General features: G+C 51.6%; 1 protein-coding gene across 3 annotated transcripts in view; it reads left to right on the top strand.

Moving 5' to 3' along the window:
* Positions 1–6604: 6604 nt before the first annotated feature.
* The window catches only part of AP3B2 (adaptor related protein complex 3 beta 2 subunit), a 54871-nt gene continuing 34745 nt past the window's right edge, over positions 6605–26730 (top strand). For 2 of the 3 annotated variants that reach the window (XM_019533253.1, XM_019533252.1), the window contains exons 1-2: positions 19803–20065; positions 26411–26486. In XM_019533253.1, the coding sequence (XP_019388798.1) occupies positions 19836–20065; positions 26411–26486 (306 nt within the window). In that variant the 5' untranslated portion in view covers positions 19803–19835. Of the gene's footprint in view, positions 6956–19802; positions 20066–26410; positions 26487–26730 lie in introns of those variants that run through there. The other variant, XM_019533254.1, reaches the window with a different exon arrangement.

Genomic DNA, 26730 nt, shown 5'->3' with positions numbered 1-26730 from the left:
AGGTCATTTCCTAGGCTGTAGGTGTGCTGGACATTTTTCCTCCCTAGATGCAGCACTTTGCATTTCTCCTTGTTGAACTGCATTCTGTTGTAGTTGGGTGGGACAGTCCTGGAATGGGATCATCAAGTCCCAGTCCCAGGCTGCACGACTCCAGGTCAGCATTTGTCCCGGATTTGCAGCGTCGTGCAGGGATCTGGATTTCCCCTTGCAGGCCAGCAGCACTCTAGCCTACAGGGAGTTGCTGGGTGCAGGACACAGCAGACATACACCTGGTTCAAAAAGAGCCAGGCAGCCTGGAGAGCATCTCCCTGCACATAAATCTGTGGTGGGGGGGAACACAGATCAAGCCCCCCAGCCAGGGTGAGGGTGGGAGTGGGGCAGGGACTGGGGCTACAGGTGCTACCCAGCCAGTGTGGTATATGGGGCCCTGGCACCAAGGCATGAAGCATGACAGAACCACGGGCGGCTCGTCCATGGGTCGGGGGGAGGACAATTCCCCGCTGCTGCATACACCCCCACAGGGAAGGAGGCATAAGGGGCATGTACCCCCCCAGATTTGTGTGCTGGGAGGATCTGGGCTGGCCGCTCAGGGCTCCCCATCCTGCTGCCCTTCCCTGGGGAGCTCCCAAGGGTCCAGAGATCTGGTAGTGGAGGTGCAGTTGCACCATTAATTGTTGCTCCCCTGCTGCCAGATTTCCAGTGGGGAGCACCACTGACTGCATAACATGGCTATGCATGCCAGATCTGTCTAACACAGGACTGTACTGGGTGGTGTCTAGGTCTGAGCCAGGATGGGTGGTTCCTGATTGAGCAGCATGAGGTCAGATCAAGCATGGGTCTACATTAAGCAGCACATGACTGGATCTGGCACCACCCATCTGGATCAGGGTGCGTGGTATCTGGCCCCAGATCAACCCCACACCACTCATTAGGCTTGTGGAGGCAAAAGGTTGGGCACCACAATTTCTGTGGAAAGGAGGGGTCGAGCGGAAGAGGATTTATGGGAAGCTGCCAGTACTAGGCATTCTGCACTCGACAAAATGACAAAGGCTCCAGCCGAGAAGGAAGGGAAGATGAACCATAGGTTAGCTTTAATCTGAAAGGCAAGTTCTCAGAAAAGAGTCAAGTGACCTCAGTTATGATGGTGACTGTAGAATAACTAGATTAAATCTTCTGTGGTCCCTTTCTAGCATTGCTGTAACTTAGCTACTCTGACTGGAACACAGAGCCCTCTTGGAGAGTACAATGCTTCTAGAAATGTAAGGCAAAATCTGCAGTTCGGCTTTTTGGAAAATATAATGATCTTTTGTCCCTCTTAGCTGGAAAATAAGTATACTCCATGCTTATTTTGGTGAACTGGCCATATTGATTCATCCTCATTACTTTTTTTAAGTAAATGAAAAACTTAAATATTTTCAGGCCAAGACCTGAAGTGCTTGCTTACATGCACAGTTGATTTCACTGTGAATATTGGCTGACCAAGTATAGCTCCCTTCGCTAGCTAAAAGTGACGATACTTATCTGATGCCTCCTGGCTGTATTTTCACATGCTGACATTGTCTTCTACTGCTTGTGTATAACTTCTGGACAGCACTTTGTGTGCTGTGTTGCAGGCAGTGTATGTAACAGAGGAAGTCACTGCAGCATGCTGCTCTCACTATCACTCAAAAACCCTTCCCCCATACTCACTTATCTGGTTTATAAGAACAAAAAACACATTTATTCCCTAAAAACTACCAACACACTTCTCTTCATCCCTATTATCCTCTGTGGACTGTCAGTCAGTCTCTCTTTAGCGCAGGGGCAGGCAATTATTTTGGGTGGAGGGCTGCTAACTGAGTTTTGGCAAGCCATCAAGGGCCACATGATAGGCAGCCAGGGGCAGATAAATATTAATTTTCTAAATTTTTTAGGGGCCCCACGGGCTGGATAGAATGGCCTGGTGGGCCGCATCCAGCCCCCGGGCTGCATTTTGCCCACCCCTGCTTTAGTGACTAGGGCTCCACTAGGATTCTGCAGAGTGTTGGTGAGAGGTGATGTGTGCAGAAAAAACAAGAAAAGCTCCAGCATCACCCTGCTGGAGCTTCCCACTGGGTCGTCTCATCTTTTCTTAGTCTGCTGTTTTCAGGAGTCTTCTGAACTGCCTGTACCTTTGCCCGACCCTGTCACAGTGAGCTCAGGAGTGTGGAGGCAGAAGACCTCTCCCATGCCTGGAAGCAGAGGCAATCAAAAGTACTTTCACCATGGGAACAAGTTACAGGTGTACCGAAAGAGATTTTAGGGGCCAGTACCAACAGCTGATCTTTAAGGAGGCATATCAACTGATACTAAGCCGATTTCTGATATGCAGCCCAGCAGTGTGAAGAGTAGCTTCCGGCTGGTAAACCCATAGTGGTGGAAGCGGGGGGAGATGAAAAGGGGGGGGGCAGATCGAGACCTCCATGATGGGGGAGGGAGTGGGGCTGGGCCTGGGGCAGGGGCTGGGGAAGATACTGCCCAGCAGGGGCAGGGGGCGGGACAGAGCCATGGGGATGCTGGGGGTGGAGGCGGCTCCCACTGCTGCGCACACCCTGGGAGGGTGTGGGGGGCACGTGCCCCCTGGATCTGCATTCAGGGTGGGGTAGGTTGCTGCTGTGGGCTGGGGCCAGAGTGGCACTGGGCTCTTCCCAGCTGGGGGCTGGACCAGGTGGTGGCAGTGCTGGGAGGGGGCTACGAGTGGGCTGCAGCCACCCTAAAATTCTCCATATCCCCCCCAACCACTCTCCCAGTGCTGCCCTGCCCCAAGTGCAGCCCGACCCACCCCCCACTGGGAAAAGCCCAGCACAGACCCGGCTCCAGCCCACAGTGGCAGCCCACACATGCCCCACATGCAGCTATGGGGGCACATGCCCTTCATGCCCTCCTGGGGTGCATGCAGTGGTGGGAGGCTAGAGCCACCCCCACCTCCTAGCACCCCCCAGATGAGCTGTGGCTCTGTCCTGTGTCCTGCCTAGTCCCTGCCCCCGCACCAGCCCTACTCCCTCCTTCACTGTGGGGGCCCTGATCTGCCCCCCCTCATGCCCCTTCCACCATAAGAGATGTATCAGCTGGATGCAGTTCTCAAAACTGTGGGACTGTGCTCCTTGCCACCTATGTGCCATGCAGTGGCTGCACACATGCACGGAGCATTTATCAGCCACATTTTCGGCCACATCAGGCAAAAAAAGCCAATTTCCAAAACAATTTTCTTTATAGTGGTGCCAATCGGATATCAGACCAATGTATTGGTGCACCTCTAGTGCAAGTGTATCTGAGGTCATGGTTAAGGTTTTGTGCTATCATCCTCCTGGCATTGATTTTAGAGTCAATGCCAGAGATGCTGCCTTTAATGGGGCTCGTTGCTTTGGAGATTCGGGATGGAAAGGAGGGTGTCCTGACATGGAGCTGTAGCTGACTCAGGTTTTAGTTCACTTACCAGGGACTAGGCTCTGGTTCATCACTAGAGGGCGAGCCTTCCTTAAGAAAAAGCTTCTTCCTGCTCTTTACTTGATTCTGCACTTTTAAACACAAATGTAATTTTGCCAGTGGAGCCCCTGTCTGGGTTTCAGCTTTCACTGCAAGGACTGGTGTATGCACATCTCCCTTTGCATCCCTACACTGGGGACTGTGGAGGAGGCTTCCTGTACAGCTGTGTATTCCTGCCTGGGAGCATCCAGCAGATCAGTGTGGTTCGGTTCCTCCATCAGGCAAGTTATCAAGGTGCCTCTGTGAAGGGCAAGGGTTTCTGCAGCTAGCTGACAGGAGGGTGTGAAGGAGCTCCCACCTCATCAACAGCCTCCTCCAGTTCCCTCCAGGCAGGAGCCTTCTCGGGGTGCTGGGGACAGCACATTTGCACCTGTTTGGATGGATAGCAGCACTTGCCCCTGGGCCTTCCCTGCCCATGCCCCAGTTTGTGCCCCTGTGCAGTCTGTGGGGCCTCCAGCCATGTGACACCCTGCACTTTGTGCTGCCAGGATGTGGGATTCTCTCTCACCCCAATCGCAGGAGTAGGGGGAGCTCCCTGTACAGACAGGTGGGCATAGCTCTAAATGCCTACACCAGCAGTGGGTCACAGAGAGGGTGGCAGGGGGGCAATCCTCCCCAGACAGCATCCCTCCCTTCCTTCCCAAAACTAGCTGGGAGAAGGAACAGCATCCAAGGGCTTTTTGGCAGTGGGACCTAGACAACTGCTGGGCAGGCATTGGACTACCCCCTGCTGGCAGAGGGGGTTGGGTTATCCCCACTCGGCTGTCCTCAGAGGAGCAAGCCCAATGGGTCATGGAGATGCACTGGTGTTGGCATTTCTGTGCTGGTGGCCCAATGCTCTCCTGGACAAGGGCAGAGCACAATGCCAAGTGCCCCAGTGACCTGATGCATTTTAACAGGCCTGCATTAAAGGGCTAGTTGAAATATAATGCCCAGGCCTCTTCAGTAATTGAGCTACAGGCGTCATCACAGTCCTATGAATGCATGTCCTCAAAGGACCCTAGAGGCTGGGACTAAGTGTCACCCAGTCCCTTTATTCTTTTCCTGCAATTGGAGAAACAGGGGGGCAATCACATGGCTGGCCTACTAATACCAACTGTCCACCCAGTCTGAAGGGCTGGGTAGACTGAGGGACCTGTTTCTGGCTGGGGCTGGGGAGATGCTATCTATCTATCTATCTATCTATCTATCTCTAGATAGCTAGCTAGAGTTATATATCTAGATATAGATCTCTCTCTGGATGTATTCCCCACTTACTGGCTCATCCATGTCAGCAGAAGACATGTGCATCAGCAGAGGGCTCAGACCTGAATGAGAGCACAGGCCTACAGGCTTTCCCCATGGAAAGGATCATGCATTGCCTCTCAGTTTAGAGAGGAGACACTGACAACACAATAATGACCCTTTGCCCACAGTGCAGGGCTGTATGATACACACAGCTCTAGCCTCTTGGGACAGACACCTCTGTAAGTATCTACTTGTTGCACTGACTCTAAGACCTGTACCAGGATTTTTTACTGTGCCTTTTAAATCACAGAGGACTGGGTCCACAGTGCATGTCCACAAGATCTATGAATGGAAAGCACGACAAAAGAGTAAGATGATACTGTTATTGTCATTGCTGTTTTTGGTTGCAACAATTGGCTCTTGGGACCATTTGGGTTTTTTTCTTTTTTACATGCTCTCTGTAATATATTCTGCAGGCATTTTATCATGGGGCTGACATTCGCTCTGCTTTTAAACTTGATTTTTGGAGCCTTTTGCCACAGATGCACCTGAGTATGGCAGTGGACAATGTGTTATAATTGTCCACAAATCATTTGTCAGAGATATACCCTTGCAGAGATGCATTAACTCCGGTGCTTCTAACCCTGGTTGTCTTACTCTCTTTGCTGGGCAGACGTCTCCAGCAGCTTCTTCTAGCTCATCCCTTCCCTTCAGTCAAAAAATAGCTTTGTGTCAAATACTTTGTTCCTGCCCCCAGAAGCTTGAATCTAAGGACCTAATTATGCAGCTGCTCATCACTGTGATTAACTTCACTCATGTGAGTCCAGGCCTCCTCTCACACTGGTGGGAAGCAGGAGTCACTCCATTTAAATCCCCAGTATAACACTGCTGGAGAGTTACTGTGAGAAGAAAATATGACCCAATGGGACTACCTCATGCAAGTAACATTGCTTTTGTGTAAGAGGTTGCAGGATTTGTCCCTCATTGATTAAAAAAAATAAGACTGGGGCAGGGGTGAGAACAATGAAGCCTTTAAGTCTGTTTCCCTCTTATCCTGTTCTCCTCCTGTGTGGGGTGTGTGTTCACAATGGCTTGCTTTAACCCTACCTAGGCTCCATCCTTAGCCTTGTAAGATATTTATGGGAATCTGGTGTATTTTGGGGCTAAGTTCATTGTCATAACATGATGCAGAGCTGTTGGCAACTCCAGACAGGATCCTTGTGTGGTATCAGCTGGGGTAGTTTTACCATATTATGGTGTCACTGTTTTATTCCTCATGATTGTGAGCTGCTCTTTTTTGCGCTCAGGCCCCCATTCACAGAGTGGAGCCACCCCCCTCCCTTTTAGAAAGTTTAGGCATAGCAAATAAATAACAAATGCAAACAATGACAATAGTTTGTGGGGGGGGGGTGCTTGCATGCATGGGCGGGGGCAGCCACAAGACATCAATGCAAGGTTTCTGCTTGAGCCAATGTTAATGAAAACAGCATTTGAGGGAAATGGCCCCTTTTGGAGGGCTCCTGAGGGTTCCAGAGGAAAAAAAACCCCAACATTTCCATTCAGTCGGAAACCCCAGTTTTCCATTGTGGGGGAAAAAACATCGATAGAGATGTTTCAGGCAAAGGAGAGAAGGGAGCGCTTGGATGCTGTCTCTGATCCAGCACCTCTCCAAGGACATCCAGCCCAGGTGAGAAGATGGTCGTCTCCCTCTGTGGCTCTACTTCTTCCCCAGCCCTTGAACCCCCCCCCCCAATGCCAGCGTGAGCGGAGGGCCAGCCCACCCTGGTGTTGGACAGCAGCACAGGGGCAGAGGAGTCCTGTCTCTTTAAGAGGAGGGGACCCTCTCTGCCGGGGTGGGGGTGGCGTTTCCCAGCCTTGAGAAGCTGCGGCCACCTGATCCCGACATAAACTGCAGCAGTGGCCGCCGCCAGGGCCCGGCTGCTCCTGCAATTATTATTATTATTATTATTATTATTTCTTCTTCTTCTTCTTCCTCCTCCGCTCCTGCTGGGGCATCCCTGGTGTGCAGGGGCCTGTCGCTGTAAGAAGCTCAGCCTTGCTTCCCTCCGTTTAAACCCCCTGCACATCCTCCTCTGCCCCAGATCCCAGCCATGTCCACCAGCCAAGCCTACAACGAGGAGAAGGGGGGCTCCTCCAGCCTGGGGGAGCCCGAGTATGGCCACGATCCTGCCAGCGGGGGCATCTTCTCTTCTGATTACAAAAGGTAGGCAGGAGGGGGGAGGGGAGCTCCTGCCCGGGGCTGGGGGAGGCTGAAGCCTCTTGTGCTCCCCATCAGGCGGCAGAGAGGACTAGAGGAGGCAGGGGGAAGGATGCCCTCCAGCATTTTCCCCTTGCTGCTTTTTTTAATGCATTGCTCCCCTCCCCCATTCAGTGTTGCAGGCAGCAGGTGTGGCAGCTGAGACCAGCATTAGCCCGCAAGACGCCCTTGGGTTAGGCCATTTGCAGGACGGGAGGCTAGCAAACTCCCCCTTCTCACAGCCTGTTGTGGGCTGGGGGGCAGGAATGGTTTATTTCTGGGCTGAGGGGTGCTGCGGTTGAATGCTCCATTTGAGAGCATGGAAATGACCCGGGCAGCTGGGAGCTGAGGGGTGGTGGTTGGGAAATCTGTTTTCCGTTCTTAAACAATGCTTTCCTGCAGGGCCGTGGGTCCGCACCTAGAGCAGGAGTTGCCTTGGGTGTTTGCCATGGACAGGGGAGGCAGGGACAAAATAGTGGGGCTGGCGTAGAGTGCCCATATTGTGTAGCCTGAGCGCTGTGGAGCTGGTGGAGGAGCTGGCAGAATCACGGCAGCAGCAGTGAATCTTTGCGTCATCGGTGACGTCCGCTGGCTGATGGCAGCCAGATCGCTGTAGTCCTTGGTGCAGATTGCCATATCGGTCTGACAAAGGCTCGACCATGCCCCTGCTCTGATTTCTAGTGGCTTGTCTAACCCCCTGGTCCCAGCACCAAATTCACCAACCACAGCTAGAGTGAAAGGGAAATCCTACTGCCCTGGGCTAAACCAATTTCCTGGCTTTTGCTAGATGCAGGGTGCACTCTGCAATGTAATGGGGCCTGTGTAGGCCGATGGAGGCACAACTAGGTTGGGAATATGCTCTTGGAGCTCCCTGCCTGAAGGAGCGGGGCTTTTGGTGAGAACATGTTATATTTAGAAGCGTGTGTGATCTTTGCTCCGTGTTTGTTCTAGCAAATTATGCAAGAATCACTTGGGTGATATGTTTTCTTGTATGCTACCTGACTTGAGCCCCCTTCATATCTCATGATACAGAGAAAAATGTCAATCTTTTACTCTGAACCAAAAGAAAATGACAGATGGAGTGACTTTAAACCACTAGGGGAAATTTGGGCCCATCCAATTCAATAAGAGCCTTGCCTTTTTTTCCTCCCCGTTGGGATTGAGATTCCACCCCCGATATTTCAGAAGTTTCTGTCTTGTCTCTTTCCAGGGAGTGGGGCTTCATGGGGTTAGCTCAAGGTGAGGTGTTTTAGGATGGGAACAGTCTGTGGTGAGAAGCAAGCTGGAATGCTGTTCTGGGCAAGGAATCCAATCCAGGCTGCCCTTCATTCCCTTCCTTGTGTCTAGTTACTGCTGGCAGCAGCCCTTTTGCAGCCCCACCCAGAGTGCATCACAGTAGCATAGTCCTGGGAAAGCACGGTTTGTAAGCAAGGGTTGTTTGGAGATGGATGCACGTATGCGCATGTCTCCTTAAGTGTTCAAACACTAGACACCAGTGGTCCTCAGTCTTTTTAGACTCAAGGCACTCTTCATTCATCTCAAAGCACCCCCTTGGAAAATGCCAGCACTTAGCTTTCACTAGTTATTTTTTTTAACTATGGAAAAATAGTAGAGAAATTCTTTGTCTGGAAATAACTCAAGGGCCACAGCAGGTCATAATTGTTTTGACACTGTATGTACTTCTATTTGAAATCTCTGACATCATGTGTAGGTGTGTACCTGCCTGACTGTACTAATATTGTGCAGCACCCTTAGAAGGATGTCACAGCACCCCAGCATGCGTTGGCACCCTGATTGAGAATCATTGCTATGGATGACAATCTACTCTGCCATAGAACCATAGAAAATGAGGATTGGAAGGGATCTCAGGAGGTCCAACCCCCTGGTCAAAGCAGGGTCGTCCCCAGCTAGATCATTCCAGCCAAGGCTTTGTCTAGCCAGGTCTTAACCTCCAAGGAGAGAGTCTGGGCAACCTGTTCCGGGGTTTCACTACCCTTCTAGTGGGAAAACTCTTCCTAATATCTAACCTAGACTTCTCTTGGTGCAACTTGAGACTGTTGCTCCTTGTTATGTCATCTGCCACCACTGCCATGTCCCTCTGAAAGGTGCAAGGGGCACCTTTCCTGTGTATTGAACCTGTGTAGGAATGCAGTGAGATCCTGTAAGGAGACCTATGGTATAAGCAAGAGGCCTGAGCTCGGCTCCTGGTCAATCTGGATGAACTCCACTGGCATCACGGAGAAGATAAGATTTGTGCTGATGTAACTCAGATCAGAACCTGCTTCTCTTTCCCCAGGGAAGAGAAGACTCTTACAGTGGGACTTGGAGAGAACTGAGCCGCTCACAAGAGCAGGATTTCTGTACAGCATCAGGGGTGGGGCAGAACCAGCCCACTCTTCCAACTGGGGTTCCTGTTGCCCCTATAAAATGCAGCCTCTGCCTCAAAGTCCTAGTCTGGCCCCAGTGCTCATGTCAGAAAGCTGCAGAAGTCTTTCCCACAAATGTCTGTTGAAGGAGTGAAGATGGCTGCCTGTGTGCAGAAATAGAGGTCTGTCCTGAGGCACTGAGCCCTGCTGTGGCAGGGGAAATGACTGTGGCTATTGAAACACAATCCTTTTCTCTGTTAGAAACTGGGGAGGACTCGTTCAAATCAGTGGCCCAGTGCTAATGCCAGACTGGTGTGAGGGAGAGGAGAATTAGGCCCCTCCGGTGTATAATAAAGGATGCATTTGCAGAGCCATTACACTGATGTCTGAGTCCCCAGCAGGCCTCTCTAAGCCCAGAAAGTGCCTTTAGTTCAAAGTGTTTGGAATAGAAGCACATTCAGGCACTTTGAGATGTTGATGGAAAGAGCTGTGTGCTCGTTTCTTTCTCAGGCTTTCCCTGGTGGTGCAGGGAACTCACCTGGGACACGGGGGTGAGGCACCGGTACCAGAGAGCAATGGTAATGAATGGTCGGATCCAAAGTAGGGCACAGCGAGCAGTCTTTAGATGGTTTGCATGTTTATTTAAAAGGATGTGACATCATCCCTATGCACAGCAGTAGAATGGGGGACTTCCACTGTCTTGAGATGAGTGAAATTTTAAAGAATAGCAAATTATGGAAGGGAGGGAGGACAAGCAGATGAGAGGTTAAAAGCAACATGGTAAAACTGCCAGGTATGAAACGGACTCCCAAGAACAAAACACTGTTGTGCAGTAGGGCAGCATTTCTTTCCTCATACAGGAACTGAAGCAGAGACCAGGTGACCTCCCAGAAGTTGCACTAGTCTCAGTCTGGTGGATTTCAGGCTAGCACCCCACCCACTGAACCATGTTTCACCTGTGCTCATCATTTTTAAGGGAGGTGCTGTTGGTGATGGCAAAGCAGATGAAATTTTATCTTCATCTTCATGATTTTTATTCCCTTTTTTCCTGGTAAGTCAGAAGAGCCAATAAAGCCTAGAAGCCCACTGGGCTTATCTGGTTAAGGCTCACCAGTTTCTGTAGCCAACACTACGCAAGGGGGCAGTGTGGTTAGTATCACATCCACCCATCCCAGCCTGAATGCCCAGGTAGCCAGGCACAGCTGGGGGCAGCCTTTGGCATGAACCACTGGTCATCACATACTTGCTGCCCTCAACTATCACACAATGTTGCTATGCACTGTTTAGTTGCAGCGTTCCTCACCAGAGGTAGCTTCATGTCGGGGATTAGGGAGGTAGTGGGCCTTTGACATGAACCCAGAACAGGGCTTCACTTCTCACACACTGCCACTTCCCAAGAGAGATCTTAACTACTCTGCTACCATGCTGCCAGAGCCAGAAAAAGCAGGGAGACCTGTAAATGTTAATGAAGAGGAAGATAAGATGCACTTCCCAGGTGCAAAGGTATGTAAATAAAGGATTTTCATTATTCCTGGCTGTGCTGCATCAGACCTCTCAAGCAAAGTAGGGTGAGGGCTTGGATAACACACCTCTAAGGGGAAACTACTGAGAGTGGTGACCATGACTCAGGAGAAAGCAGTCCCCCAGCGCTGCGAAATGTGGGAGGGGGCATTTGTGCTGCTGGTGATGCCATCTCTAGGATTAGGTGCAAAACACAGCCTTGAGCACACAAGGTTTTCAACTTGTGCTTGCTAGAGGAGGAGTGTTGATCTCTGCATTCATCCAAATGCTGATGCATTTTGCTGCCCTAAATTCCATTTGCCATTTCAATTAGATGCGTGCTCCCTGCCCTCGACTGTCGCATAATGTTCCTGCGTAAAGTTCATTTCTAGTGTTCCTCCCCAGAGGTGGCTGCATGTCAGTGATTAGTGAGGTATGCTTATTATAGTGGAATCGACTGTTGTAAAGGTGGGGAATGAAAAATACCAAGGGCAGAATAAGCCTTTGAGAAACCAGGATGGATGTCATGTCCTGGAGAATGAGTCTGTGGTATGTGGGATGCTGAGGGAAGAAGTTAGTTTTCATGGTTTCAGTGGTATCCGCAGAGGCAGGCTGGTGTGGATGGAAAATAAGTTTATGGGACTCGCTCTTAAGACTGGAGGATGTAAGTGTGATTCAGGGTTTCAGTTATGGAGAGGTGGCAATGCTGGGGCAAAATTAAGGTTGTTTAGAAGTCAGTGACTTCGCAATTGTTGCGCTTGCCAATCTCTCTTTATTGTCCAGATTTTAACAGTCTGTTTGTGTTTGGTTTTCTCCCCTGCAGTTGGTGGCTTTTATTTACATCCAACTGAAGGGGCTTTTTGTCTGGGTATAAGGGTCTGACTTAATATGGCTGAGCTGATAACGCTGCTGTCTGGCCACCAGCTGTTCTTATTAACTTGCTTGGTGATGGGGTGGGGAGTGGGGGGGAGCAGTTTTCTGCCTCTGTTGCTCTTGTTGCTTCCTAGGGTGGGTGATGAGAAGTGCCCCAGTGTGCATCTTTCTCCGTTCTTAGCCAATAATCTCTGACTGATGCATGTCCCAAACCCTCAGTGACAGTGCCTCATGGTGTCCCTTCAGCATCCTGCCAACTCTGCCCTGCTCTATGGACCCTGACATATCCCTACTGGTTTATCTGCTTCTAATATTGGGTTCTTCACCCTTATCATGTGTGTATATGCGACACTGGGGTTCAGAGGGGTTTTATTCTTTTCTTTGTCATGCTGCTAGGTCAAGGGCTGTGTGTCCATGTCTCAGTCCATAAGCTAATCAGCCTGGACGAGGGTCAGAACTTGGATGGGAGGCCTCAAACACCCCCACACCCCCACAAAAAAAAAGCAGATGTGAGGGTAGTTGCTTGGTGTTGCTCTCTGTGCTATGGCAATGTCATATTTTTTTTAGCAGTTCAAGTACTGCCATTTTTTTTTCTGGCTTCTTGCATTGTTGACACCACCACAATCTGTGCTTCTTTCAGTTGTGCAATAAGGCCTTTGCCAGGTGTACAAGTAAAGGCGCAGTGGAATCTGATGTGCGAGCCATACAACTGCACTTCCAGGACATCTCCTGCCTTGCACACCTTATTGCTGGGGATCATGATCCCGGGCAAGTAGCAAGTTCCCACAGCTGAGAGCCACCTCAGCTGTCGGGGCTCCTAGCTGCAAGTGTGCACCATGTGTTTCTTGAGGCTAGAAGCCCACAACTCATGGGGCTGCCAGCTGCAGGGGTCCACTATGCACTCCTTACAGCTGCAAGCACCATTAGCTGATCTGGGCTCCCTCCCAAAGGAATGCACTTGGCCAAACATTCAAGTAACGGCATCATAAGAACCAGCCACAAAGTTGTTATACATTTTTTGTGGAATAATATTGTGGCTTATTCCTTGGTTAAGTGGTTAATCATGCCTTGAGTGTAACATGTAGCAGGGACCTAACTAATATGAATAACATCTGCTGCGTGCAGTTTGTCCTCTTGCTTCTCTGCCCAGAAAGAGGACTGTGTGGTGGAGCATTTTGTTTGGGTAGGGATTGGAGTTTGAGGTTTGAGATGTTAAAACCACGTTGCTCTGGGTTATGCTGGAGAAGCCAAGTTGAAGAGACGCACCTTGCTCTTGCAGCAGGAGAGTCTGAGGTTTGTGCTGCTCCTTCACTCATGGGGGAGTACACTCCACAGCTGGAGCCCAGCCCTAGAGAAAGCTTTGTGAGCTGATACAGAAGTGTAGCTTGCTTCCATTGCCCTTCTTTGCAGAGCATCTGTATCACGTGAGGGATGCTGTGCTGTCATCAGCGCTCCCTGCAGCATTTCTCTCTCCCATATACAGGCCACTGCTGGATTTGGGTTTTACATGCTCCCATTATATCCTGCTGTGGATGGTCCTGCTGTGGAGAAGCACACAAGGCCACTGCTGTATAGCTGTAGCAACACATTGTACCCTTGGGTCTTGGTTGCGTGACCATTTGTCATGCACCAGTATGGGCAGGGGTCAAATTATGGAGGACCTTGGGGGGGCTGAGCACCCCCATAAGAGACGAGAGCCCCTCCTTTAAGATTTGAAAATCGTAACCTGGGGGGTCTCCAATTTTATTAAGGCACTGTGATGGGTAGCCCAATTTTTTTTTTTTGCAGACCTCCCCTCTCTCCCCCAAGAGTCAAAGTGTAATTCTAACCCTGAGTATGGGGAAGAAGTTGGTGTTAGCCCGGCTATGCTATTCTTATATGCTGCACCTGAAGGGCACCTGAAGCTATGGCTAGTAGGACTAACTGCTACCTGCAAGGGCTGGGGAGGAAGGAGCCATCCCTCATGTGCCATGAAGCATCCAAGCTCTGCTCGGCCTCCTCTTCCACCCATTTTCTGCCTCACTCGGTGAACAAATCCCCCTTTTGCCACATACCAGAATGAGCCAGAGGCAGTGCTTCAGGTAGGGAGATGGCACCATGCTGCTCACTCATTCCTACTCGGGTTCATCCCCAACCCTGTCTCAGCAGGGTCTGGATGGGAGGTAGGCAGGGGAGGGCTGGGGTAGGAGGTGCATCCCTTCTTACCTCTCCCACTCTCAGACCTGTATCTACACAGGAGCCCCAGCAATTCAGCTGTCAGCCCCTCACAAGAACCAAAGTCTGGACAGGCCATGAAGACTGTCCTGCACTGTTAAGGGCAAAAGAGGCTGGAGTTGCTGAGCACAGTATCTGCTCTGAGGGCCTCCATTCCCAGTCCTGCCAAGCTGACACCTATCCCTAGAAATGGGCCCCCATTGCCTTCTCTATCCTGGATTCTCCTCCTGCTCCTTTACTCCGCTCTGCTCTCCTGATCCATTGTCATACTCCTTTCCCCCTGGTTTTCCTGCTTTCTGCCCATAATGTGGACTCCAAAGCAGCTGTGTTTTTGCTCTGTCTCATACTGGTATAGAGCAGGACTCTGGATTCAGCTGGTGCAAATCCAGAGGTCCTGGGTATTTGCCTGGCTCAGGCCCTGCTTTCAAACCTACAATGTCCCCATGGGCTAAACTGAGGCCAAGTGAACTGGCCTAGCCCAGGTTCAGGAGCAGACTGACTTGCTGTTGTTTTGAGCATGTGCACATATGTGGGACCCAGAGAACGGACCTCTGCAGCACCAGGGATACTTGCCTCAGCTAAACCTTCTGGACTTGGTTCTTTTGTGGCTCATCTTTGTGTGTATATATAAATCAGGAGTAGCTCCAATTAAGTCCTCACCCGATCAGAAAAAATCTGGTGGAATGTCACAGATTTACTGACAGCAAATGCCCATCAGTGTCTGGAGCTTTGTATCGAGTGATCTTTGTTGAAGAACTTGTGATTTCAAAAGAGGTCTGGATAAACATTTTTCAGGGATGATTTAGGAGTAGCATTCCTGCATTTGTGCAGGGGGTTGGACCTGATAACCACTGAGGTCACTTCAAACCAATGATCCTGTGATCTCAGGAGGTGGCAAGACGGGCATAGGGTTCAGGAATTGTATGAAAAGGTAAGAGGTGGTCTTGCTATTACACTGCAGAGCTGGGACTTGGGAATAGGGTCCCAGCCCTATGTTAAAAAGATGGTGGTGGTTCTGACCTTGTATTAGCCCTGCTTTGTAATAACTCTTGGTATCCACTTCAATCTTGTAGTAAGAGGAAAATGAAATTGGGACAGCTTGCCCCTAAATGGAACAGGGCTAAGTTTTTTCCTAATTTTTTTGTTTTGTTTTGTTTTCCTAATTTCTACTTATTTACATTCTCACTGACATCCTGTCACACTTCTAGCTTCTCTCACTCCTTCGAGTCTCAGAACAGCAGAGACTTCCTATGCCTGATGGAGGATGACTGCCCCTAAAAGCTGGCCAAGGACTTTTTTCCAACTACTCAATTGGTCTGATGAAACTTATCGCATCTATCCAAAGAACCTTGCCCGCCTGCCTTTGTCTTTAGACCAACACGGCTACAACCAAAAGCCCCGGGGCTAAGTTGTAGCCGTTTAGCTTTCACTTGCTGCAGGGTTGGACTGGACATGCATAATAATAATCACAGAGCAACTGATGCTCCCCCTGCCCCTTAAATCAGTATAACTTACCCATATGTTCATATACTCTCTCTCTCTTGCTTCAGTTTCCCAGCTGTGAAATTATGATGGTTGTGCTTCCTTGGTGGTATTTATAGCATAAGGTCTCAGGAGCAGCAATTGTATTTGAATGTGTGTATGGGTGCAGCATCTAGCACAATGGGGCACTGTGATGGTTGGGACCCATAGGCACTGTTACAAAGCAGATAAAAGGAAAAGAGAGATGTGATCATGGAACCAAATGGTGAAATCCTGGGTTAATGACTGAGGCAGAAGGAACCACGAGATGGGGCTGTTTCCCTCTGGCAGACAGCAGTGCAGCTGGCTTGCCTTCCCTTCTAGCGGGCTTCCCCCAGTGCTTTAGTCTCCAGGAGCCCTGATATCTCCCTCCAGGCTTCTGGGGGTTTGCTGGCATTGAATGCCAGTGTGTCGGTTCAGCTCCCTCTGTCCTTGCAGCTCGGGGGTGGAGCTGCAAAACAACCTGTCAGACCCCAGCATCCCTGGCCTCACATCCTTGCTTGCTGCCCCCAGCTGCTTCCCTAAAAGGCTTGGTCAGGCCTGTCAATGAGAGGTGCTGCTCCAGGGACAGAGCCACAGATCTGGGACAGAGCTGAGCCCAGATTCTCCCAGGAGTTGGGATCACTAGCAGCTCGTTTCTGAGCGAAACCTACCCGAATAGCCCCTAAACCAGATGCTCTCTACAGCGCTCAGGTTGTGTTCTGCACCTGCTCCATGTACAGCAGCATCCTGAGCTATCTTTTGAGCTGGCTCCCCTTTGGTCCATGTTGTGGGATTGCTCTCAGCTTTCTCTCTGGCTAACACCCCAGCCCATGGTTCCCTCCATTCCTATGTCATCCCTAGCTGCCTTGGGGCCATTCCCCTGTGGTGTGGCTCCTGTGTGACAGGGAGGAAGCAAACCTTTGCATGCAGCAGAGGAGCAAGCAGCACTTTGACCCCAGCCCTCCTGAACAAGGCCTGTCTGAGTCTCATCTGGAAAGATGGGCATTGCACCCTGCTCGAGGGTACCCTGGGAGGGGCAGCTCTGCCTCTGTCCCTGTGTAGAAGGCAGGATGGATTGAACCCCTATAGACTAACCAGCGTAATTATATACACGGGGCAGACTGAGGCAGTGGGCATTTGTGCGCTTGCACCCTACTTTGATTCCTGCTCCACCCAAAGTTTTAAATCAACTGCCTCCATCTCTTTTTATCTATCCAGCTCTACCATTCTCTATACATCCAACTCTCTCTTTCCATCCATCTCCCTCTCTTCCTATCCTTCTCATGTGCTCTGTCGCTTTCTCCCAATCCCTCTATCTGTCCATCCCCCTCGCTCTCCATTCATTTTGCTCTCTCTATCTCTCTCCCTCTTTCTGCCTATGTCTCTCTTTCTATCAATCCATCCATCTTTCTCTATCTATCCCTCTCTTTCTATTCATCCATTTTCTCTATGCATCCCTCTTTCCATCTTTCTCTATCCATCCATCTTTCTTCCTCTCTCTGCATTCATCCATATATCTTTACCCATTTCTGTATCTATCCATGAATCGCTCTATTCATCCCTCTCTCTGTTTCTACCCATCTCTCTCACTCCATCCATATCCCTTTATTTCCTCATCCACTTCTCCATAAAACTCTCCATCTCTATGTCCATTCATCTCCCTTACTGTCTATCCATCCTTCTCTCTCTCTTTATCCAATCCTCTCCCCCGGTCTTCCTATCTATCCCTTTTCCTCCCTTTCTGCTCATCCCTCTCTCTCTCTACCATTCAGCTCTCTATCCATCCCTCTTTCTCCACTCATCTTTTTCCCCAAGTATCTCTCTGGATCCAACCATTTTCTCTTTCTCTCTCTGTCTCTATTCCTCTGTCACTTCTATTCATCTTGTTCTAGCCTGCTCTCTATCCATCCATTTCTCTCTATCCATGTAGTTCCTCAGTCTATGCATCCATCTCTCACTCCATTCATCTCTCTCTCTCTCTAACCATCTAAATATCTCTATTCTTCTCTCTTCATCCCTCTCTCTCCCCCTCTTTCCTTCTCTCCATCTAGCTTTCCCTTTCTTCAAAAGACTCTCTTCCTGTCCATCCATCTGTCTTTCTGTTGATCCATCTCTCCCTCTCTATCTAGAGGGAGATTCCTCTCTTTCTGTTCATCCAACTTCCTGCCTTTCTATGCATCCCTCTCCCCACTCTACATCCACCCATTTTTTTTCCTCTCTGTACACTTCCTTCTCTCTCCATCCATCTCTTTCTCTAGCTATCCATATCTTGCTCTCTTTCTCTCACTATCCATAATTCTGTATCCATCTCTATCTCTCTCCATCTGTTTCTGTCTATTCCTTTCTTTCTCCCTCCAGCTTTCTCTCTATCAATCTCTCACTCTCTATACATTAAACTCTATCCACCCATCTCTCTCATTCTATACATCTCTTTATCAACCCCTCTTTCTTTCTGTCCATCCCCCTCTATCCATCCTTTTCTCCCACTATCCATCGGTCTCCCTGTCTTTCTTTCTATCCATCCATTCTCCTCTCTCATTATATGTCCATCTCCTTCTAAATTTCTATATATCCCTCCCTCTCTCCTTCTTCTGTCTATCCCTCTTTCTGTCTAACCATGTCTCTCCCTATCCATCCACCCATTTTTATCTCTATCCATCCCTCTCTCTACCCATCCATCTTTCCCTCTCTATCCATCAGTCTTTCTTTCTTTCTCTGCATCCCCCTATTTCTCTTTCTCTCTATGCATGGATCACTTTGTCTGTATCTCTCTATCCATCCATCTTTCTCTTTCTTTCTATGCATCTACCTCTCTGTCCTCCATACTTCTCTCTCTATCCTTCCATTACTCTCTTCGTCTCTATCTCTGCATCACTGTCTAGCCATCTTTCTCTCTATCTCTTTCTCTCCATCCATCCATCACTCCGTCTATGCATCTCTCTGTCCTTCTCTATCCATCTATCTTGCTCCCTCTCCATCCACTTCCCTCTTTATCCAACACTCTCTCTCTCACTTTCTGTCCATCTCTCTCTCTCTCTCTCTCTCTCTCTCCATCCATCCATCCACCTCTGTCCATTTGTCTTGCATTCTCTCTCTAATCATTCTCTCTATCCATCCATCCATCGCTTTCTCTGTCTAGCCATCTTTTTCTCCTTCTCTATACATCTACCTCTCACTCTGTATTGGCCAACTTGCTCTTTTTCTTAACATCCTGCCCTCTCTCATTCCATCCATCTCTCTCTATTCATTCATTTTTCCATCCATCTCTCTATATCTATCCATCCATCCATCTTGCAGTCTCTCTAATCATACATCTTTCTCTCTCCATGCGTTTCTCCATCCCTCTATCCATCCAAATCCCTCTTTCTATTCTTCCCTCTCTATCTCTATCTATCCATCTTTTGTCCATCGATTCATCTCTCTCTCCATTCATTTTTCTTTTTTTTGCACATCTCTCTCTATCCAATCATCTTTCTTTGTCTATCTAGCCATCTCTGTCTCTCCATCCATCTTTCTCTCTCGATCTCTATTCCACTTTCTCTGTCACCATCCATCCATCTCCCATTCTCTGTCCATCCCTCTCTATATCCATCCATTTCTCTCTATCTCTCTCTAGTCATCTATATCCCTCTCACTATCTATCCATCCATCTCTATTTCCTTCCATCTTTTTCCCTCACTGCTTATCCATCTCTCCCTCTTTCTGTCCACCCATCTCTATCCATCCATTTTTCTCTTTTTATCCATCCCTCTATCCATCCATTTCAGTCTCTCTCTGTCACTATCTGTGAATCATTCTCTCTCTCTCTCTCTCTCCATCCATCCTTCTATCCATCCATCTCCTCCCCCCACCTCTCTCTTTCTCCTGGGTTAGTCTGTAAGTTGTGAATCTCCCTCCCTTTTACTTGAGACCAGCCCAGGGAACCACATCTCTCCTGGGTGTACAGTTCCCGGTGTATTTCTTCCCTGTCCAAGCTTCAAGGCCCTCCCCCATCCTGGCCCTGGTGAGGCAGTGGCTGTTCCTCACCCAGGCACAGGGGCTGTGGCCAGGCGGGGGGCAGGAGAGACATAGCTGAATGCTGTCCTGAGCTGACGGGGCTGCTTGGGGCCTGGCAGGACAGCAGCGTCCTCCAGTGCCAGGGCTGGGTTGTTGACACGTCCTCCCTGAGTGACCCAGCGGGGACTGTGAGATCTGACCCCTGCAGCAGGAGCTGCAGCCTAGGCTCAAGGGCTGGGGCTGTAGCAGGGAGCCCAGCCCAGCCCAGCCCAGCCCAGCCTGGCGGGCCCCAGCAGCAGCAGCATCAGGTTGCAGGCGGAGGCGGAGCGGGGACAGCCCCATCGCTGAGTCACAGCCCCAGCCCCAACTGCCTGCAAACGTGGCTCGGCCCCGCAATGAAGCCGATGCAGAAGCTGCTGCAGTTGCCAGCCAGTGCCGTGAACCTGGTGAGGTGCCCTCCGGGGGCAGCAGGCGAGGACGCCAAGAGCCCAGTGCTGCCGGCCGAGGGTGGGCAACAGAGCTGGTACAGCGCCCTGCAAGCTGATGAGCTCCGGCTGCTCAAGGCACCTGAGCAGCAACCAGCCCCAGACAACAGTGCTGGTGCCAGCCGGACACAGCCACTACGGTAGGGCAGGCGGCGAGCACCAGACTGTGTTCCTCACCCTGTCAGCGCGGTCCCGCTGGCTGCCTCGGAGCCAGGAAAGTACTGGGGCTGGGACTGGGGCAGCTGCATGGAGCCATCTGCTGCCCCAAGCCACCCAGTCAGTCCTAGGGAGCAGGCAGAAGTGGGATGAGTGAGAGCAGACTCTTCCCATGGGGCTTCCCCCTACTCTGCAGCCCTGACCCCCTTGAAAGGGAAAGAAGGGTCCCCCCCTGCACTGTGCCTGCTTGGAGAGATGCAAACTGCCATCTCCAAGCTCCTCTTCCACTGCCCTGAGGATGGCACGGGAGTATGCCACAGTCTTCCTGAGACTATGGGCTGGGCTGCTGCTTGTCAGCGGGTGTTGGGCCAGAGGGATGGACTGCTGGAGGGTGAGTGGTAAGAACCTGCAAAACATTGCCAAGCCCTGACAGGGCACTTGCCAGATCTATGGTGCCCAGTTTGCTGGCCCATCTCTGGGAAAGCATAGGGGAAGCACAGCCATCTGACCCTGGTCAGGGCAGGCTCCTACCCTGGGGGTGTTTAAGAGGAGGTTAGATGAACATCTTGCTGGGGTCATTTGACCCCAGTATTGTTTCCTGCCATGGCAGGGGTCGGACTAGGTGATCTGCTCAGGTCCCTTCCGACCCTAGATACTATGAAACTATGGTTCTGGGGATCCCTCCCACCAGCCCTGACCCCCTCACCCCTGTCCTTGTCCAGGTTCCCTGTTGCCTCAAGCTAAGCGTCTACTTCCAGCACCCAGAGCAAGAAGTGCTGGAGCATACTGGCTTCCTTGCAATGACATGCATGTCACTCGCTGAACCAGCATGGGCTTTGGGGCGGGGGAGGAGAAAGCCCTGTGAGGGTCTCAGAGGCTGAGTTGCTAGAGGCCACAAATACACCCCAGTAGATAGGGCCTTGCTCGATTCCCACCTTGCTGCGTCACGCTGCCCCTGCCCGCTGAGTGGCTTGATGCCCTGTTACCTGTGGGCTCTGGCCTCCACGGTGGCACTGGAGAAGTGCTGCAAAGAACCTAGATTCTAGTTTCTGCGGTTTCTGAGCTGCTCAAACCAGTGGGGGTGATTTTCATTCTGTCTTTCCCAAATCTGCATCCCTTGAGCATGAAGCAACTTGCTCACTTTACTCAGGACAGTCCAGATCCAAATGCACTATTTCCTTCCTGTTGCCTCTCTCACACTTCCCTCAAATGTGAGAGCTGTTCCCATTGCCCCTAAGTGCTGAGGCAGGGGCAGCCTTGCAGCGGAAGGTGCCTTTCCTTATCCTCATTGCAATCCCCACTGCAGCGTGTTGGTGCTGTGGTCATTAGAGCTGATCTCAGGGTTAAGTTTGTGATTCATGAAGGCCTTGATTTCCACTTGGGTGTGAGTGTCATCCTGTCTAGAAACTTTGATTCTTCTTCCCGCAGCTGCAGCTGTTGACTGAGGGCAGGTGACTGAGTCTCGGGGCTTGGGTCTGTACACATGATGCCTGCTGATGGATTTGGGAGTATCTGAAGCCGCAGGCTGAAACGTCTGTGGTGGAGGATACTTGCCAGTTGCAGTGCAAAGCTGCTCCCTGCACAGTGGATGTAAATCAGACAGGTCCTGCCCTCAAACCCCAAAATAAATACTCAGACCTACCCATAGCTCTGTCTGATATTTGCTCCTGGTTGGAGGAGAGGCTGGTGCTATTTTGGAAAACTGCTTGGGATTTCTTTTTTGTCTTGAAGTAACTTCTGTGCAGTTAGGGAAGCTCATGGGCTAATACATGTGCAGTGTCTCTTGGAAAGTTACTGTAGGATTTAGCAGACCGTTCTGTCATTTCCATAGGGGCGTGCATGTTTAACCTACCCTGTGGAATTGAATAGGGCATGACCACATGGCTGCAGAGCTCTGCAGTGATTTAAACTGTGCCAGCCAGACTCTCAGCTGCTGCAACTCGGTGTAATCCCATTGAATTCACTTCGCAGATTTGCACCAGAATCCAGCCCTTTTGCTCCCCCCTCTATTAAATGCCATCCCTTTGTTCCAGGGGGGAATCGGCCCCTGGCACCTCCGGTGCCTTCAGTGAGACATCTGAGTGTGGAAGAGCTTCCCAGATCAAGCTCCAAACTATGAGGCCAGCTGCTGCCATGTGCTTGGGTCGGATTACCTCTTGTCCATGAAAGTCAAATTGCAATTAGAGCATTTTTAAAATTTTTTTTTAAAGAAAAGACCTTGTAGAAGATGTTGGATTGGGGCTGGTTTATTTCCAGGTTGAGCTGATTCCCACTAATGTGGCCGTGGCCGTGGCCGTGGCCGTGGCCTAGGCCTAGGCCTGTCCTGCCGAGACTTGGGATCCGTTAGAGAGCTCCTGCTCTTTAGGGCAGAGCCGCCCCCCCGAAGTGTGCGCCGCGAGGCCGCGGGGCCTGCAGGGGTGGCCGCGTTCCTAGGGAGGGAGGCTGCTACAGAGGGCATGGGAGGATGTGCAGCGGGTGCTGTAGTTATGATCACTAGAGCAGAGGACCAGCAAGCTCAACCCGCAGGTGACCTGCATCCCTCCCATGGCCACAGGCTGCTAGCGGAAGGCACCTCATCTGTCGGTCTGTAACCCCAGCCTGCCGCCGGCAGTGGCAATATGCCCGTTAAGGAGAAAGAGCAGAGGCCATGCGAGAAGCCCAAGCATTGCGGTTGCTGTGGCAACCGGCCCTGGCCTTCCAGCTCCTTTTCAGGCTGCTGTAAATGAATTCCTGACAAGGCATAAATATTTCACAGGCAGCTGTGGGTTGAGTTCCCTGCCCGAAGCCGGCAGCTCCTCAGCCTCCCAGCCCTGCGACCTTTGAGCGGGGGCTGCCAGGGGTTCGAGTCCCCTCGCATCCCCTGCCTTTGCTGCGGGCTAAGCTGTGGGAGGTCCCAGTTTGCTCACTGAGGCCTTGGGCAACCCGCCTGCCGTGCTGTGGCAGAGGCGCGCTTCCCTGAAGGACGCTGACCCCCTCTGCCTCGAAATCTACCTGTCCCCTGACCTGTCACCACCCCGGGGTTCGCTGCAGCCTTCCCTCCCCTATCCATCTGCACGCTGCGCAGAGCAAGCTTGTCACAAAACCAGGAGCCCAACCTTTCTGGTGGTTTCTGCTCCCCTCCCCCCCCACACACACACACTCCCCCATTCCTCCCTATTTAGGGGATGGTAGCAATGGACCCATCTCCTTCCCTAGCTCTTGTGGGAGCAGCTGTCCGAAGGTCCCAGCTTGCAGGTGGGTTTTGGTGGCAGACTCTCTGGCCCTGAGCTGTGTGTCAGGATTGTGCAGGTCTGAGCTGGGAACAAGCCCCTTTCCCCGGCTGCCTGAGAGCCCTGTAAAACTGATGCCTGTTCTGCGCAGTGAGGGACCCAGCCCTTCCCTTCACCTCCCTGCCCTCTCCCTTCCTCAGCCATAAAAGTTGCTCAAACACCCCTGGGGAGGTTATGAAATGCTTTATTTGCTATTTCAGTCGGACTAACAAGGAAAGCCCGGTGCTTACAGCTGGGAAGCGTCAAGCCGGAAGCTGGTTAACTGCTATTTGAGGCGTGACCTGCCTGCGCCACTGATGGCAATGCGAGTGGCTGATATGGGTGGTAGGCCGCTTCTAGCCACGGCAGGTTCTGCCCAGCGCAGGTGGGAGGTGCAGCACGTCGGGAGCGGCCGGCTTGGTTCGGCACGTCTCGGCTGTGGGTGGCCATGAGGGCAGTCTCATGGGATCGGGGCCCTGTGCTGCGGGGAATCGTGTTGCCCCTGACCTGTGCTGTGCGTCAGCTGCGCTCCAGGCCATGCGTGTCGGTGGCACCGGGGGTCTTCTGTGCATGGAGCAAGCTGGCATTGCACCCTTGAGCTCAATCCATGTACCAGACCATCGGCCTCCTGGGGGTCTGCTGCACCTGGTGCTCCCAGGCGTGAACTCAAGTCCGCTCAGACCTGTTGGCTTCAGGTGGCACCTGCTTCCTGCAGTGGGGATGAGTGTCCCTATCTCCCCATCCCTTTACTGTGGTGGCTCCTCTGGGTATATGAGAAGGATGCAGGTCTGTGAGGATCTCCACCTGCTGCTGTGAGGGGCCACCTCTGCGTGTCCTTTTGCCTGTCTCTTGATCCTGTGGCTCTGATCCTTTGCTGGGGCATGGATAGTGAAAGCCTTGATGTAGGGTTGCTGGGATGGACAGAGAAAAGCCTTGGGAGCCGGCTTGCTCAGTCCAGATTGTAGGGCTAAGCATTGCCCAGGCTCTGTGGGCTGGAAGGACTGACAGCGCTCAGGCCATGCCTCAAAGCGGATGAGGAAGGAGTCCATTAGAGCTGCTTGAGGCAGGGGGTTGGGAGCTGCTTACAGCCGTGAGCCACGTGGCTGGAGAGTCCTTCCCCGGTAATCCTTCTGTCAGCTCTTTATCCACAGCAGATAGTGCAGCTCACAGGCATTGGGCTGTGCCAAGTCCCTGCTGTAAGAGGCAGTGACCCCAGGTGTGGCTGGACCCTGGCTGGGGAGTGGGGACCTACTGCTCCCAGCTGGGACCTTCTCATTGCCCTGCAAGAGCTCCCAGGCTGGCGGTGGGAGATAAGCTGCTGTGTGTATGTGTGTGCAGAAGGAGTAGCAAAACTGTAAAAGGTATGCAGGTTCCAGCCACGTCCCAGAGGCAGGGCGCAGGCTGCCGGAAGAGGTTTCTTTGGGTAAATGCTATGGCTGGAGCACTGCACCCAGCAGCTGGTTTTAGCAGCCTGCAGTCAGAGCCAGTGCTAGGTTGAGGTTGCAGCAGGCAGTTGGGGTGGAGGTTGGCAGCTCTAGGGGAGATGGGGCCAAGAGCAGAGATCCCCAAGGACTAGCTCAGAGTTTTACGTTTCTTTTGGATGAAACCGGGACTGGCAGGAGCCTTCACCTCCAGCCCAGGCAGTGGTCCCAGAACTGTCCCAGCCTTGTCATGCCTATTCGTTTCCTGGGAGAAGAGACAGAGCCGCAGTCTCTAGCCCCAGGTCTAGACTGTGCAGCCATCTGGCTGGGTGTTGTCTGAGCTCCAGATGGAAGAAGAGTTTCGGGCACAGGCCACAAGGAATGGAGCAGATCAGCCTGACTAGCCACATGAAGGGCGGAGAACAACAGCTCCTCCGTTCCCAGCTCTACAACAATGTAGCCTCCTTCCTGCCTGCTGGGTGACACGGGTGTGCCAGACACCAGCGTTCAGAATTTGGGAGTTAGGCCCTGGGATTAGGGGAGGGAGTAGCAAATCATGAGAGAGATTTTAAAAAAGAAAAATCCACTTGGGGATTGTCACTGCCATGGGACCTCTGTGCCTTCATGTCCCATGCAGGCTGTGCTTTCCACATTCTCCCTGCAAGCCCAAGGGCAGGAAATGTTCTCCTTATGTCCTCTATAAAAGCAAAGACTCTCCCAGTCACAGGACTCCAGGACCCGGGGATTTAATAAAGCCCCAAAAGTCTTGAGACTGGGAGTCAGGCCAGGATTGCTGGCCATGTTGCTCATGACTCTTCTGCACTTCCCTAGACAACCACTTGTTAGGCCCTCAGCTGGGGATGCTGGTCCCCACCCCCCGGCAAAGAGTGACCCGGCCCTTGCTGCAGGTACAGAGCACCTCAGATACTATGGGTAGTATCACTGGCTTTCAGAGCCAAGAGGTTCACCTGGGCTGTAGCAAAGCATCCAGACTCTAGGGACCCATCTACCTGCTCCCCCTAAACCCTCCCAGTATAGGACTGCTTTTAGCATCTGCTACCACAGGTTCCTCTCTCCTGTCTTCCTGATGTCTGTGTCAATAGTTGGGGCCACAAACCCGGGAATCCACCAAGCTTTGGGACGTGCCAGTGGTGCCCACGTTCCCGCTCGGCTCCCTGGGTCAGACCTGGGTCTCGTATGTTCCAGTAGGCTGGGGTGCGGGTCAGATGGCCTGGCTCTTCAACCCCTAGGAAGCACAGTGTTTCCCTTCTGGTGTTGAGCCACTGACACCAGCCCCCAGGGAAAACCCAGCCTGTCCTGATGGGTCCGGGGTTCCTATGAGGTGGTTAACAAACCTGCATCGGGCAGTGTCCTGCCTCAGTTTCCTCACTGGTGAAAGAAGGTTTGCTGCATATCCATTCACTGACGATGCTTGAGAAAGTGAATATAAATGATCTTTAGAGTACATTGAAATCTTGAGCTGGGTAGAGGTTGTTACCAGGATCAGTGTGTTGGATGCCCAGGGCTGCAGTTTCTGTGGGATGGCCTGGAGCAGGGAGGACAGGCAGCTACCTGGACTGGTGTCTGAGGGATCAGGTGGCCCCCAGGTGCCTGCCTGGCATCTATAACTCCTTCTTTGAGGGCTCTTTTTGCTTTGCAGGCACGATGACCTGAAGGAGATGCTGGACAGCAACAAGGACTCTCTGAAGCTGGAGGCCATGAAGAGGATTGTCGCTGTGAGTGTTGGGCAGGTGGGGTTGAACCACAGAGCATGGCATAAGGCTCCAGGTGCCAGGAGCTGCTGAGTTGCTCAGTTGCAGGGTTGCTCAGTGACTGTACAGGCAGGCTTCTGTGCCTCCATTCCCCCTACATGTGGGGTTGGCCTCCCAGACCCCTAATTACCATGTGGACACTGCAAGGGTGAAACTGTCCTACCAGTGTCAGTTATTAGCATTGATTCAGCACTGAATTGAGAGAGGT

The sequence above is a fragment of the Crocodylus porosus genome, unplaced genomic scaffold (genome assembly GCF_001723895.1).
Source record: "Crocodylus porosus isolate Cpor-Errol unplaced genomic scaffold, CroPor_comp1, whole genome shotgun sequence".
NCBI classification, from domain to species: Eukaryota; Metazoa; Chordata; order Crocodylia; family Crocodylidae; genus Crocodylus; species Crocodylus porosus.
The sequence above is the reverse complement of the archived record's forward strand: the minus strand, read 5'-3'. Positions and strand labels throughout refer to the sequence as shown.